The 16661-nt window shown below is 49.3% G+C and overlaps 1 protein-coding gene across 1 annotated transcript; it reads left to right on the forward strand.

The window, feature by feature from the left end:
- Positions 1–6730: 6730 nt before the first annotated feature.
- LOC124698308 (LOB domain-containing protein 29-like) lies at positions 6731–7246 on the forward strand. The gene has a single exon (XM_047230800.1). It carries the CDS (start codon positions 6731–6733, stop codon positions 7244–7246), a length of 516 nt encoding a protein of 171 aa, XP_047086756.1.
- Positions 7247–16661: the final 9415 nt, after the last annotated feature.

The raw sequence follows: 16661 nt of genomic DNA on the forward strand, positions 1-16661 counted from the left end.
CGGCTCCCCTTCGGCTTCCTCCGTCATCCGGAAAAATAGGATTTTTGGTAAAACTCCCTTCCACGGTTGATCTTCCGAAATATCGCATCCCGACGGTGCTTTTTCCGGCGAGAATCCCGGCTCCGGTGCTCGATCTCCAAGTAATCATGAAACATGCAAAATAGATGAAATAACATAAGTATTGTGTCCCAATATGAAATATATCGATGAATAACAGCAAATTATGATATAAAATAGTGATGCAAATTGGACGTATCACTCTCCTCCCAGGCTATACAAGGAGACCAATCAGATCTGGAGAACAGTGCTCTTAGATCTCTCTCTCTCGCGAAAGTTCCTTTTGCCGTGCTACTCTCTAGTCTTCCCCATCCCGGCGACTGCGTGCACAGCCGTCCGGAGAAGCAGGCCTCCGAAACCCCGTCCGTTGAGATCCTGCACCGGGAGACGGGCGATAAGGTTTTTGGGGAGCGTCTCGGCGCGGCTGCTCGCTGCTTGTTCGTCTTCTTCATCGATGGTTCGGCTGCTTCATCGACGGATCCGACTACACCATGGGCGACATCAACAACTCCCATGGTGGTGGTGTCTGCTTCTTGGTGCGACCTTCCCGGTCGCGATGTACGTGCTTTTACTCTCCTACCTTGCCTTGCTACTTGTTCCATGTTCAGATCTGATGCATGTGCTTAGTCTGATGTGCGTGGTTAAGTATGCTTGTGCATCTGTAATCTTGTTTTCGGTAATTAAACTCACACGAAAATTGCCTAATATTCCAACAATCCAAAACCCTTATCTGCATAGGCAATTTTCACCGTCTGGTTTTGCTGCTGCGCTTAAACCGAGCCCGTTTACGGGTTCTCATTTCAAGAGATGGCAGAGTAAAACCCTCTTGTGGCTCACTTCTATGGGCGTGCACCGAGTTGCGGAAGGTACTCCCAGAGGTCCGCTTACTCCTGACGAGGATAAAGCGTTCGGGGATGCCACCGTAATCTTTGTGGGTGCCGTGCTAAGTGTGCTTGGAGACAAGTTGGTTTGATGCTTATCTGCACATACGAAATGGGAAGGAACTGTGGGATGCACTGGACGCTAAGTTTGGTGCTGCCGATGCTGGAGGTGAACTGTATGCTATGGAGCAGTTCAATGACTACGAGAATGGTTGAGAACCGATCTGTAGTAGAACAGGCTCATGAGATACAGATCATGGCAAAGGAACTCGAGCTCCTCAAGTGTGTGCTACCGGACAAGTTTGTCGCGGGATGCATTGTCGCTAAGCTTCCCTCTTCATGGAGGAACTTTGCCACTTCTCTAAAACATCAGAGGCATGAGTTTTCTGTTGAGAATATCATGGGCTCTCTGGATGTTGAGGAGAAGGCGAGGGCAAAAGACAAACACCTTTGGAGGAACCGAGGGACGTTCTGCTGCCAATATGGTACAGAAAAATGCCCACAAGTCCAAGGGAAAGAACAAGGGAGTCTCCCAGACTACCAACTTCAAGAAGAAGGGGAAAACGGAGAAGAAAGATCCTTGCTGGGTGTGTGGCGAGACTGGCCATTGGGCTAATCGTTGTCCACAACGCAAAGGAAAGAAATGTCGGGCTGGACAGAACTCAAATTCTGTCGGCATGGTCATTGGCAAGACGGAGGAAGGAACTACGGGGTATGGTAATATGTTACCTCTTGTTCTTTCGGTGTTTCAGCCCACGGAATGGTGGGTTGATACAGGTGCCAATGTTCATGTGTGTGCTGACATCTCCATGTTTACCTCTTACCAAGCCCGAGGTTCCTCAGTAATGATGGGGAATGGGTTACATGCTACTGTTCGTGGTGTTGGCACGGTAGATCTGAAGTTTACTTCGGGAAAGGTCGTGCAACTGAAGAACGTGCTGCATGTCCCTTCTATCAAGAAGAATCTCGTTAGTGGCTCCCGTCTTATGAAAGATGGGTTTAAGTTGGTGTTTGAATCCAATAAAGTTGTACTGTCCAAGTATGGAACTTTTGTTGGAAAGGGATATGATTGTGAGGGAATGTTTCGCTTCTCTCTAGAAGACTTCGTGATAATGTTGTGAACCATGTAAGCACTAGTGTTAATGAAACTAATGTTTGGCATTCACGACTTTGTCATGTTAATTTCGGTTGTATGACGCGGCTTGCTGATATGAGTTTAATTCCGAAATTCACCTTTGTCAAAGGCTCTAAGTGCCATGCTTGTGTGCAAGCAAAGCAGCCTCGCAAGCCTCACAAGCCTGCGAAGGAAAGAAACTTGGCACCACTAGGGCTCATACATTCAGATCTATGTGAGATGAATGGTGAGTTGACAAGAGGTGGAAAGAAATATTTCATGACTTTGATTGATGATTCCACTAGGTATTGTTATGTGTATCTCCTGAAAACTAAAGATGAGGCTCTTGATTTCTTTAAAATCTATAAGGCTGAAGTTGAGAATCAACTTGAAAGAAAGATAAAAAGGGTTCGGTCCGATCGTGGTGGAGAGTAATTTTCTAATGAGTTCAATTTATTCTGTGCGGAACATGGTATAATCCATGAGAGGACGCCTCCCAATTCCCCACAATCCAATGGGATTGCAGAAAGGAAAAACCGTACTCTAACAGATTTGGTTAGCGCCATGTTAGACGTGTCGGGTTTATCCAAGGAATGGTGGGGGGAGGCTATATTGACTTCGTGTCATGTCCTAAACCGTGTTCCAACCAAGAATAAAGAGATTACTCCTTATGAGGAATGGGAAAAGAAAAGACCAATACTCTCCTACCTACGAACTTGGGGTCTGTTTGGCAAAAGTGAATTTGCCAATCACCAAAAAGCGAAAGCTTGGACCAAAAACCGTGGATTGTGTCTTTCTTGGCTATGCTGCCCATAGCATTGCTTATAGATTTCTTGTGGTGAAATCTGGAGTGGACGACATGAATGTTGGCACCATCTTTGAATAAAGAGATGCTACATTCTTTGAGGATATATTTCCTATGAGAGATATGCATGGCATGTCTAGTTGGGAATCTGATCCAATACATGAAACTCCTATGGAGTCGATGAGGAATACGATGATGAGAGTTCAGATTCGATGAAGATGACAATGAAGCTCCCACAAGGAGTAAGAGACAAAGGACTGCAAAGTCTTTTGGTAATGATTTCATTGTGTATCTTGTGGATGATACTCCCACTACCATTTCGAAGCTCTCGCATCTCCCGATGCGGACTACTTGGAAGGAAGCGGTTCAAAGCGAGATGGATTCCATCTTGGCTAATGGAACGTGGGAGTTAGCGAGCGTCCTTATGGGTGCAAACCTGTAGGATGTAAATGGGTATTTAAGAAGAAGCTTCGGAGCTGATGGTACTATTGAGAAGTACAAAGCTCGGCTTGTAGCCAAAGGCTATACCCAAAAGGAAGGCGAAGATTTCTTCGATACTTACTCACTCAGTGGCGAGATTGACCACCATTCGAGTACTACTGTCATTGGCTGCCTCACACGGTCTGTCTCGTTCATCAAATGGACGTTAAGACGGCTTTCCTAAATGGAGAGTTGGACGAGGAAATTTACATGGAACAGCTCGATGGTTTCGTACTACAAGGTCAAGAAAGAAAGGTGTGTAAATTAAAGAAATCTTTGTATGGCCTAAAGCAAGCACCCAAACAATGGCATGAGAAGTTTGAAAGAACTCTGACATCTGTGGGCTTTGTTGTTAATGAAGCTGACAAATGTGTGTACTACCGCCATGGTGGGGGTGAGGGCGTTGTCCTATGCTTGTATGTGGATGACATACTAATTTTGGGGACAAGTCTCAAAGTGATTGAGGAGGTCAAAACCTTCTTATCTCAGTGTTTTGAGATGAAAGATCTTGGGGAAGCTGATGTTATATTGAACATCAAGCTATTGAGAGATGACAATAATGGGATTACTCTTGTGCAATCTCATTATGTTGAGAAGGTGTTGAACAGATTTGGCTATGCTGATTGCAAATCTTCTCTCACACCTTATGATCCTAGTGTCTTGCTTCGAAAGAATGAAAAGGCAACTAGAGATCAATTGAGATACTCTCAAATAATTGGTTCACTCATGTATTTAGCTTGCGCTACGAGGCACGATATCTCGTTTGCTGTGTGCAAACTTAGCCGGTTTATGGCCAACCCGGGAGATGATCATTGGCATGCTCTTGAGAGAGTGATGCGCTATCTAAAGGGAACCATGAGTTATGGAATTCATTATACCGGGTATCCAAGAGGACTTGAAGGGTATAATGATTCCAATTGGATTTCTGATGCTAAAATGAAAGCCACAAGTGGATATGTTTTCACTCTTGGTGGTGGCGCTGTTTCCTGAAAGTCTTGCAAGCAGACCATCTTAACGAGGTCAACTATGGAAGCAGAACTCACATCATTAGATACAGCTACTGTCGAAGCGGAATGGCTTCGAGAGCTCTTGATGGACTTGCCTATGGTTGAAAAACCGATACCGGCCATCCTCATGAACTGTGATAATCAAACTGTGATTATCAAAGTGAAAAGTTCTAAGGATAATATGAAAAGTTCCAAACATATCAAGAGGAGACTGAAGTCCGTCGAAAAGCGAAGAACTCCGGAGTGATAGCATTGGATTATGTCCAAAGTGCTAAAAATCTGCGAGATCCTTTCACAAAAGGACTATCAAGAAATATGATAGACCTTGCATCGAGGGAGATGGGTTTGAGACCCACTTGAGATGCCGAGGGGTAACCCAACCTATGTGATCGGAAATTCCGTGAAGTAGGACACTGGGAAAACAAGCCGGAGCAAGCGGAGTTGAGAGAAAATTTAATACTCCCACTCCGCTGCGGACGCAATTCTCTCATAGCTACTGTAAGGCAGAGTTGACAATGTCTTAATGTGTTACGAGCAGCTCTTGATGAGCGAAGACGCCGTCCTACGGGGCGATCTTTTGAAGAACACACCTATATGAGTGACACTACTGGTCATAGTGTGGGAGATTTGGGTGAATCTCTAGTAAGCTCATGAAGGGCCGAGGAGTATGACTTATAAGCTCCACCCGAGGGGAAGGCTATGGTAGCCTAGTACCGTGCCGGCATTGAGCGAAACTTGCTGCACAAAGGCTGACAATTCAAGGCATAGTCCATTGTTCAGTTGTAGTCAAGCGTAGCACCTTGCCTAGGTGGAAGTTCAACTTAACAGTCTCCACTGAAGTGCATGTATATTAAACAGTGAATGGAACTAATGTGTCATCTGATGTGCATATGAGATCTGGTGGGGGATTGTTGAATGTAGATGGGCTGCAGCCCAGTAAGGAAGCCCATGTAGTCTACAATTCCTGAAATCTCAAGGCCCATCACGTTGGCAGCTTGGGACAGCCTTGGGGGACAAAGTTTAGTCCCACATTGCTAGTTGGGAGTGAGTTGGAGTGGTATATAAGGGATGCTGTTCTAGTCATTCCAAGTGAGTGAGAATAGAAAGAGCCCTCGCGCACTCCTCCTCCTCCACCCGCCCCGCCTCGCCTCGCCTCGCCTCGTCACGCACGCACGTCGCGTTTCGTGACTCGAGTTCGAGTTCGAGATACACTCAAGGAAGCCTAAATTTCTGCTTGGTGCACCAACTGTGTTGGGTACGTGTCGACCTGCATGTGCATGCTCGCCGCGTGTCCCTAGCTTCCTACGCCTGTCAACGTGGTCGGGGCGGCTCTCCTCCCAGGCTATACAAGGAGACCGATCAGATCTGGAGAACAGTGCTCTTAGATCTCTCTCTCTCGCGAAAGTTCCTTTTGCCGTGCTACTCTCTAGTCTTCCCCATCCCGGCGACTGCGTGCACAGCCGTCCGGGAGAGCAGGCCTCCGAAACCCCGTCCGTTGAGATCCTGCACCGGGAGACGGGCGATAAGGTTTTTGGGGAGCGTCTCGGCGCGGCTCGCTCTGGTTCGTCTTCTTCATCGACGGTTCGGCTGCTTCATCGACGGATCCGACTACACCATGGGCGACATCAACAACTCCCATGGTGGTGGTGCTGCTGCTTGGTGCGACCTTTCCGGTCGCGATGTACGTGCTTTTACTCTCCTACCTTGCACTGCTACTTGTTCCATGTTCAGATCTGATGCATGTGCTTAGTCTGATGTGCGTGGTTAAGTATGCTTGTGCATCTGTAATCTTGTTTTCGGTAATTAAACTCACACAAAAATTGCCTAATATTCCAACACTACTCACGCTCTAACACTCCTCTCCCTCCCTCAATCTCCCTCAGCCGCGTTGATTGTAAGGATACTGAAGAAGATCATGGGTCCAATTTGATCATATACGGCGAACATGGCTATAGCTTTGCCTCGTGAAATGTGTGAGCCGTCAATTATGCCAATCAACGACGCAAGAGAGGCCAATACGCAAGAGATGTCTCTATTATACGTATGGCCCTTTCTCCTTTCATTTTTTCTTGCGAGAAATTATAATGGTATTCAAGTAGGTGGTGTCCCCAAACCGCACACACGAGTCCCTCGCCCTCCTGTACATCATGCGCATTCTTCTCTGGCCTTGTCCCCTCGCAGCTAACCCCTTTGGCTTGGCTTGGCGTCACTCACCTCCTCTATAAAACTCTAGCCTCCTGCTTGCGTCTGCAGCTAACTGAAAGCGTCGACGTCGATCCATCATCATAAGGTAGCCAAGCCACCACCAGGTCAGTGTGCAGTGTGCACAGGCGATCGATCGGCCTTTCTCAACGACGACGACCAGCGGCGGCGAAGTCCATACCATATGGCGTCCTCAGGCGTGACGGGGTCGCCGTGCGGCGCGTGCAAGTTCCTGCGGCGCAAGTGCGCGGCGGAGTGCGTGTTCGCGCCATACTTCTGCGCGGAGGACGGCGCGTCGCAGTTCGCGGCGATCCACAAGGTGTTCGGCGCCAGCAACGCCGCCAAGCTGCTGCAGCAGGTGGCGCCCGGCGACCGGAGCGAGGCGGCCGCCACGGTGACCTACGAGGCGCAGGCGCGGATGCGCGACCCGGTGTACGGCTGCGTCGCGCACATCTTCGCGCTGCAGCAGCAGGTGGTGGCGCTGCAGGCGCAGGTGGCGCAGGCGAGGACGCACCTGGTGGCGGCCGGCCACGGCCACCCGCTCCTGTACCAGCAGCAGGCGGCGTGGCAGGTGGCGGAGACGTCGACGACGCAGAGCAGCTCAGGGTGCTACAGCGCGCACCGCTCCGACGACGGGTCATCCATGCACGCGCCGGCGGAGATGTACTGCTTCGGCGAGCAGGAGGAAGGCAGCTACTAGCCAGCAGCGGAGGATTCGTTCAGAGAGGACGTACGCTCACGCGGCGCCTACGAATTTCTCCTTGTACTTGTTGCCTGTCTTGGCTGTAAAGGGTGCGGCTGGTCGTGTGTTTCAGGATCAAGAACAACTCATAAATTGGAATGTTGAGAACTTCTGTTTTTTTTTAGCTGGGACGACTTCTGAACTTTGTTTTTTGAGCGAGAGTGTTGAGAACTTGTAATGGTCAGGTTGACTCTGGAATTTGGATGGACGGCTTAATGTGCAGGCCTAATTGCACTGGGCGAGCCGGCTGCTTGGGCTGTATTTCGGTCTGGAAGGCTTTACCGTGTTTGGGCTGGGCCACCTGCTAAATGACAACGTAGGTCTTGTCGTGCCATTACGGGCCGGGCATACATTGAGGACCTCGTTAGGTCTTGTCGGGCTGATGGGTTGTCAAAGTTCTGCAAGTCACCAAAATCAACATCTCAGCCCTATTGACAATAGGCCCATTATGTCCCATGTGTGTGTGTATGTGAATGAGCCTAGATGTAAACTTAGGTAATATCCTTCTAATTTGTTAGCTTAAGTGAATGCACACCATCATATAATCGATTGTATGAAGTAAGGATAAAATTGCAAGCTGGGTGTGAGGTGTGCGTTTTTTTTTTTGTATGCTTTCAAGCAGCGCATAAAGGGTTATCTCTAAGCTTGTACTGAGCAATTGATCCGCCTTGCATCTTTACCTCACTAAGGGTGTTAGTGTTGACTGCCAAAACCCACCGGCGGGCAGCGGCCTTGTCAACACTGTAGAGCCGGGGGGAGCCTAGAGCTGCGGCTGGCTGAGACCCCTCCGAGCGACGGCCCGCAATGCTCTTCTGGTCACACGCGGCGTTGCGAAGTGCAGGGCGTGCCACCCGACCTATACCTGGTCGGGAAGGTGATGAGATTGCCTCGCTTAGTTTCTGCAGGGGCATACATGTAAACGTTAAATACGAGCCTCGATCGGCTCTCGGGTTATCCCGTGAATCGGCTCAAGAGCCGATCCACCCATGATCCGTACGGGGTGTACGAATACTTGGTGGTCCTGCTTGATCAAGATGAAGCTAATGAGATCTACGACGATTTAGGGTTTTCACCACATAATCGGATCATCCTACTCCGAGTTGGGCCGGATGGCCACGCACGGTGCTCGTAAGCCGATCCTAAACAAGGCCAAAAAACCAACATGAAGTTGATCCTAGGAACATCCCGTTTAGGACTTGCGAACGCCACCCTACGTGCCACGGGATCCTCCCCCTTTGTAAGGCCAAACTATTGCGGATATTAAACTAATCCTTGTAGAACAAAGAGCAATCGTAACGGACCGGATCTACTAAATAATGATCAAGCGGGGTGCCGCCCCCACACCTGAGATAGGCGTGAGGACGGCTAGATATGCAAGGGTTGCACTACGTAAGCATGCTTAAACGAAGAACAATGCTAACCCTAACACATCTAATGATAACTACGTTGCTCGCCATCAAAAGCGCTTCGATACGAGCAACGCATGAACAACGTGGGGCTTGTGCTGCCTAGATCGCAAGATGCGATCTAGGCAGCATGTCGCTTACCTGATAGAAACCCTCGAGACGAAGGAGTTGGCGATGCGCCGAGATTGGTTTGTTTTTGGGGTTGAACGTGAGTTGTTGTTTATTCCATGAACCCTAGGTACATATTTATAGTCCGGGGGACTTTCTAATGTGGGCGTGCACTAAACCGTGCACGACTAAGATTCTATCTCTTATAATAAACTACTAAGTAAAGATACACGGGCAATTCAGCCCAAGACCCTTCGTGCCGGGCCGCCTTAGAATCCTTTCACAGGTAATCGGCACAAGCCCGGCCCACCTCGGATTCGTCTAAAATCCGGTGATAACACATGCCCCTCTGGTTTTGGAAATAACATTTCCAAAATCATTATGCTTTCCCTTCGAGAGGTCACGTTGTAGCGAGTAGAGCCGTTACGGCATCCGTCATCATTATGCCCTGTCTTCTCGAGCTTCTCTAAAAATCTCGACAGCTTTAGCATCGATCCCTTGGAAGTTGTAATGGCATTAATCCTTCGCCGGATTCATCATTATTTAACCGCGCCGGACTCGGTTAGCTCTCTCTCATTCCATCCCCTGCTATCGGCACCAAAAAACCCCCTCTTCCTGTAGCAATGTCTTCCTCTTCCTCTTCTTTCTCCAAACTCTTCCCCCAATCTTCGCCGAAGAAGAAGACCGAAGGCGATCTCCACCCCGCGGTGAATCCCTTCTCCTCCGACGAGGAGAAAAAGAAGGAGAAGCGGCGAAGGCCAAAGCCTCTCCTTCCGCCAGCTCCCGCCGAAGAAGCGCCCCGCATGTGGGCGGACAGGCGAGGACGAGGATGATGACGAAGAGGAAGAGGAGGAGGAGCGACTCTTCCTCCTCCATCGGGTACCCGCCGACCAAGCGCTTCCGCTCCTGGGCGGACGGCGAGGATGATGACGATGACGAGGAGGAAGAGGCTCCGGCCAAGGGCTGGGGCAGCAGCGACGAAGAGCTCCTCGGGAGCAGCGCCGGCCGAGCGTCGGCGGCGGCGATGACGAGAACAGCGACGACTAGTAGTATAGGACTAGTAGTAGCGAGTGCACTAGGCACCGAGATCCCTCTTTTGAGAGCCATCGGCTCTTTCTTGTAAAGCCGCTCCTTGGAATTAATGAAATTGTTCTTTCCATTTATCCTTTAATCGCTCCAATTTCATTCCCTCCGTTTGCCATGCTAAGACCGACGAGCAACGCGTCGGACTTCTTTCCTTTCTTGCGACAACGGCCACGGTCAAGCCCTGTACTAGGCGTCGGCTTTTCCTTCCCGAGTTCCTACACGAGACGGCCATGATGCAGCCGCAGCTGAGGTAATCTTGATCGGCTCCCAAGAACAAGGCATCTTCCGGGCTTGTTGCCCCCGAGTCTCGGCCAATGTAAAACGGAGACGAGGAATACGCGCATGAGCTGTGTAGACCCGGGCCCGATTGTGTGCGGGGAAATTCCTTATGTAGCGTCGGCCGATTTGAACACAAATCGGCCTCTCCGAGCGGAAAGCCTTCAAGGTGAGCTGCCCCCGAGTCCTTACTCGAGGCGAGAATGTGCCACAGCCGATCCTCTTTCTTCCTCCGACAGCACGACAATCTTCCGTTCCAGCTGTACTAACCCCACAGATTGGATAATCCTCGCACAACCAGAGTCGATGGCTACGCATCGGCTGTTTCTTGATTCTTGACATGCTGCTCCTGACATTGTCCTTGAAGAAATTTCCCTTGAGTCGATGGCCCCGCATCGGCTTTCATGTCCTTAAGTCGATGCACTGCTGCATCGGTCTGTGTTCAAAATTTTCATTCATTTTTTTTTTTACGGCCGACTCGTGTATCGGCCCCCATATTCAAATAACCATCAACAAAAGATGAGATGCTTCTGTTGTATACCCTCATATTTCCATATACAGGCGCCCCAGAGCCGATTCTGTCAAGAAAATTGATGGTATCGGCTCGTTGGATAACATGTTGAACCCGAGCGAGAAGGTAGGTGAGGACAATTTTGGCCGATTGCTGGAATCGGCCTCCACGTTGCTTGTTCGTTGAAGGTTTTGTAAGTTCCCTTCGTAAATTTTTCGGGGCCGATCACAAGGATCAGCCTCTCCTGGTTTGCCCATTGGTTTGATCTTGCTACTTTGTCAGGCTGGATGAAACCAACCCAACCTCTGACTTGATGCGCCTGCTGTCGTCCACCTTGTGCGCTCCGTAGAGTCGTGGAGCGCTACGCTCTGTCGGCAAGACGAGTACCATGTTTGTGCCAGCCGATGTCTCATCATCGGCTTTCCTCTCGTTTAGGGCGCCACTCCATTTTCCGTGGACGACCCTCTTCATCCAGGGTTCGCCGAACCTTTGCGGCCAGATCGGGCCGTGCCTTTCTTAGCGTATGCGGGTACAACCTTTCGGCTTCCTCCAGGCCGCGCAATCGCTGAACCCTGCGCTTCGGGAACGGCTGAGTCCGTCGGGGCACCACCTTGGCCGGTGGTACTGTCTTCTTCCACTTCTCCCTCGTCTTCGAATCTTCAAGATCTGCCCAACGAGGTGACTCAGCACGTTTGCTTTGTGGTGGGAGAGGCCCTAAGCGCTCGAACACGTACACGTTGGCTGCCTCCTTCTTTTCTTATTGCATTCTGGGCAATTGCCGATTGTGGGCAATCGGCTCATTCCTGAATCCCAGCGAGTGTACGAAGAAGGGGCAGTCCCAATGCTCGGCGTTGTCGTCTTGCTCCCTTGATGCTTCCGTGGCATAGCGCTCATGCTCCTCCTCATCGTGATCCTGCCGACGATATCTTCCGGCTTCTCTAGCCAAACGATCTTCTCTATCACCGTAATAGGGTCGCCGGCGTTGACCATACTCGATTAACATATTTGTTGAGGAGGTGATCGAGAGAGGGTCGCTGATATCTTATATTCTTCACCTCTCCCTCCGTGACGTAGCGCTTGCCATCATGACGGAGCCGATCGCATGGGGCGGCCTCATCTCGTATCCTTGCTTTGTGAGAGCATCTGCCCTCATCTTTATCTTTGCCGGAGTGGTTTCCAGGCCCTACCATGTTGATGCTTGAACGAGGGGCCGGGCTGGCAACCTTCGGGGTAGGTGATTCCTACCATGTTAACGGCGGGGAAGGGTTGGGTGTCGACCTTCATGGCGTACTGGTTGAAAATTAGCCGCCCCTTCTCTATCGCCGCTTGGATGTCCTGACGCCACACCCGGCAGTCGTTGGTGGCATGGGAAAGCGAGTTGTGGAATTTGCAGTACGGCTTTCCGTTTAGCTCTTTCGCCGTGGGGAACTTGAGACCTTCAGGAACCGTCAATCTGTTTCTCCTTGAGCAGGAGGTCGAAGATTTGTTCGATCTTGGTTACGTCAAAATCAAATCCCCGGGCGGCCCCGGTGGCTTTACCCATTTGCGGAGCCACGGGGTTCCTCCCCGAGTCCACTCAGCCCACTGCTATCTCTTGGCCTCCGCGAGGCACTTCATCCTCCTCCGTATCGACCATGACTACTGCACGCTTGAACTTGTCTTGGTACAGGTCGGGGTGGCGCTGTTCATATGCCGATAGTTTCGAACCATGTGCGCCGGTGAGGGATAATCTGCTTGGGAGGCCATGTCCTTGAGCTGTGTTGCAAGGCTCGCTCATGCCAACTCGATCGCTTCCTTTTCGGTTATACGAACCGAATAACATCGGTTCCTAAGATTCCTGAAGCGCCTGGATGTATTCTCGTCACCGTTTCCCGCGCTTCGACGTAGTTGTGTTAGATCGGCAATGCCGGACTCGGAAGCTTCTGTATGGTATTGCATATGGAACTGTTCTTCCAATTGCTTCCAAGACTGGATGGAGTTCCGCTGGTAGAGAGGTGTACCATCCAAAAGCCGATCCCGTGAGGGACTGTGAAAAGAGCCTCACGCGTAGCTGATCCGACACTGAAGCCGGTCCTAGTTGAGCCAAATATCGGCTGACGTGCTCGATGGAGCTGGAGCCATCTGATCCACTGAATTTGGAGAAGTCAGGGAGCCGATATTTTGGTGGCAGCGGGATCATCTCGTAATCGTCAGGTTACGGCTTGGAATAGCCGACCGCCCTTCTTTTCGGCATCATGCCGAACTGGTCTCTCGGTATGGTATCGATTCGATCCGCCGTGCGGCCGTAGGAGTTGCACTCGAAGATTCGCCGGGGTGGCGTACTTGGCCTGCCACGTTTGCTTTTCCAGCTACGAGCCGTCTGCGGGAGCTGGGCTCGGGAGTTTCGTCGGTGTGGCGTATTTAGTTAGCCACGTACGCTCTCGCCGCCGACGTTCCTCCTGTCTCCGCCGGAGTCCCCGATGTTGTGGCCTGGTTTGTGAGTGCCCGGTCACCACAATCCGGCACATACATGCATGCGTACCCATGAGGGATCTCCTTAGGCGCCTCCATTAAGAGCGGTAGTCATTGGGGTCGCCACCAATTGCAGCAGACGAGGAATGCCGGTGTAGTCGGCACTTCAGCGAGTGCTGCCAACGCAAATGGCAGCGGTGGACGGGACTCGGAATGGCAATTCTCCTTGATGCGTCCCGAGAGCTGGTCCCGACGGCGAGTACTGGTGGCTCATGATCTCTCGGATCACGCGCGGAGCGACACGCTCCAGCCACGTTAACCAAGTTCTCGAGTGGCGGTGTAGCGAGTGAGCCACCGGGTAGTTGATCTCCTGCCGCGGACCCTCGGTGCGTTCCTCCGACGGGGAAGAAAGGTCTATCCCATCGAGTGCACCTTCTCGGTGAGAACCCCTTCCATCCGATGCCACCGAACGGGTTCTCCGAAAGAGCCGATGAGGTCGGCTTCGAGGGTAGCCTTGATCTCATTGTATTGCTTCTTGAGGTCGTCGGGCGGATCCTCGTAGGTGACTGGCGTGCCGTCCGCCATCTCGGATGTAGATGGCGATGTGGTTGATGTAGACGATTGTCCCACCGGGTCGTGCCGAATGTGTTGACCGCCAAAACCCACCGGCGGGCAGCGGCCTTGTCAACACCGTAGAGCCGGGGGAGCCTAGAGCTGCGGCTGGCTGAGACCCCTCCGAGCGACGGCCCGCAATGCTCTTCCTGGTCACACGCGGCGTTGCGAAGTGCAAGGGCGTGCCACCTGACCTATACCCGGTCGGGAAGGTGATGAGATTGCCTCGCTTAGTTTCCTGCGGGGCATACATGTAAACGTTAAATACGAGCCTCGATCGGCTCTCGGGTTATCCTGTGAATCGGCTCAAAGAGCCGATCCACCCATGATCCGTACGGGGTGTACGAATACTTGGTGGTCCTGCTTGATCAAGATGAAGCTAATGAGATCTACGACGATTTAGGGTTTTCACCACATAATCGGATCATCCTACTCCGGGTTGGGCCGGATGGCCACGCACGGTGCTCGTAAGCCGATCCTAAACAAGGCCAAAAAACCAACATGAAGTTGATCCTAGGAACATCCCGTTTAGGACTTGCGAACGCCACCCTACGTGCCACAGGATCCTCCCCCCTTTGTAAGGCCAAACTATTGCGAGATATTAAACTAATCCTTGTAGAACAAAGAGCAATCGTAACGGACCAGATCTACTAAATAATGATCAAGCGGGGTGCCGCCCCACACCTGAGATAGGCGTGAGGACGGCTAGATATGCAAGGGTTGCACTACGTAAGCATGCTTAAACGAAGAACAATGCTAACCCTAACACATCTAATGATAACTACGTTGCTCGCCATCAAAAGCGCTTCGGTACGAGCAACGCATGAACAACGTGGGGCTTGTGCTGCCTAGATCGCAAGATGCGATCTAGGCAGCATGTCGCTTACCTGATAGAAACCCTCGAGACGAAGGAGTTGGCGATGCGCCGAGATTGGTTTGTTTTTGGGGTTGAACGTGAGTTGTTGTTTATTCCATGAACCCTAGGTACATATTTATAGTCCAGGGGACTTTCTAATGTGGGCGTGCACTAAACCGTGCACGACTAAGATTCTATCTCTTATAATAAACTACTAAGTAAAGATACACGGGCAATTCAGCCCAAGACCCTTCGTGCCAGGCCGCCTTAGAATCCTTTCACAGGTAATCAGCACAAGCCCGGCCCACCTCTGGATTCGTCTAAAATCTGGTGATAACAGTTAGGTCTATGCATGTTCCAATTTACGCTACTATCAACAAGAGTTTTGTGATTTCCTAGCATTTCAAGCGTCTAGCAATATGATTATCGCTACGCCTAGCTCTATGCAAAAGATGTGTTTTTTTTCTGATCATTGTCGAATTGGTTCTACCAATCTATTGGTAGTTTGAGGTACAGATAAAGAGATGCCATATAACGTTTCATATAAAAGTAAGTGACAAGAGGGAAGCACATGTGAAAGGTAATCCTTTTTATTTACTATAAAGACAACATATACTGATTGGGGCTATCATTGCCTGAACTTTAAGCTTCTTGTGATGGAATACTTTACATGCCAGTGTCTTAATTTTGTGTGTAGCTTCTTAGTCCATGTATTAAAAAACCACTTTGTAGAATACGTTAGTTCAATTTTGCTGGAGAAAACTTATTATCAACTCAATTGACCTTTTCTTTTTTATTTCTTCAAGCACCAGAAGAAAATTTCTCTTTATCATTGCCTTCCTACGGTAGTGGCATGGCTTAAATGATTTACTCGCGTAGTAAAATGTGGTTTGTTCTAGCAATAGAATTGGCATACTCTACGTACATACATAACCATCTTACCGGAGCTAGTATTTCACAAGCAAAGCATCCATGGTGTTTGCACAACTTAAAAAGATTTGAGATAATCCAAGTTAATAGTAAACCGCCTGAGATTGAAGGTACTTCCCTTGGTCAAAAATGTAAGGCGCGGAAAGAATTTAAGGTTCAAATTTGACTAACAGTTAATCTCGTACTTACTACTGTCTACTGTTGCATTCAATCTCGTAGTTCAAGTTTGGTTTATATTCAAAAAAAATCAAAAAGCTTTTATTTTGTCTTATATAATACAGAAACTAATTTTTGGTCGAACCTTAAATTCCACGCATGTGCCACAGTTTTAATGAAGAGAATATTTTCATTAGGTATTGTTCCTCCGGTACTTTGGGTCGCATCAGGACGGTTTGTCCAGTTCGAGCAGATCATGCATGAATAACTTAATTACGTACACGTAGAAAGAAACATGACATGCATGCCTCACGCATGCAGGATTTTGAGGAACCATTTCATTAACGTACTTACTACTATTGTCTACTGTTGCATTTATTAAATTAAACTACTAGCTGATGAAGGATAACCTGAAAAGAAGCATTAACTCAAAGTCTCCATATAAGGTTGTTCATAGTGGAGAGTAATTTAGTCAAGTAACATATGTCATGTTACTAGTCTAAGTTATAGTGGGTAGTAACTTAGATGTGATTTCATGCAATGTGTCATTAATTATATGGTAGACTCATATTACTTTGAGATGTGTGATGTTATGGTAACATAGCTAGTTATCATCTCACTTTTTTTTATTTTATTATCATGTCATGTCACCAAAATGCCTTGAGATGTGTGATGTTACCACCTATGTTACCCCTATTATGAACAGTCTAAGAGCAACTCCAATAGTATAGCCGGTTGTTGGCTATAAGCAAGATGTCATGCCATCTATAGTCAACATGTAGCCAACAAGTACAATAGTTAGCTATAAGAATGTACTACTTTTTCAATGGATGACCCACCTTTCATTCGCACACCTTGCCTAGGAGCACGTGCTAGAGCTAGCTCTTGCATAAGACTGCTCATAGTGGGAGTAACTTAGCTAGTAACATCACACAACCCAAGACATTTTGGTGACATGTTATGACAATAAATGAAGAAAGA

The sequence above is a fragment of the Lolium rigidum genome, chromosome 3 (assembly GCF_022539505.1).
Source record: "Lolium rigidum isolate FL_2022 chromosome 3, APGP_CSIRO_Lrig_0.1, whole genome shotgun sequence".
In the NCBI taxonomy this organism is placed as follows: domain Eukaryota; kingdom Viridiplantae; phylum Streptophyta; class Magnoliopsida; order Poales; family Poaceae; genus Lolium; species Lolium rigidum.

Coding starts and splice junctions, on each gene's coding strand:
- LOC124698308 (XM_047230800.1), top strand. CDS start 6,731: ATGGCGTCCTCAGGCGTGACGGGGTCGCCGTGCGGCGCGTGCAAGTTC.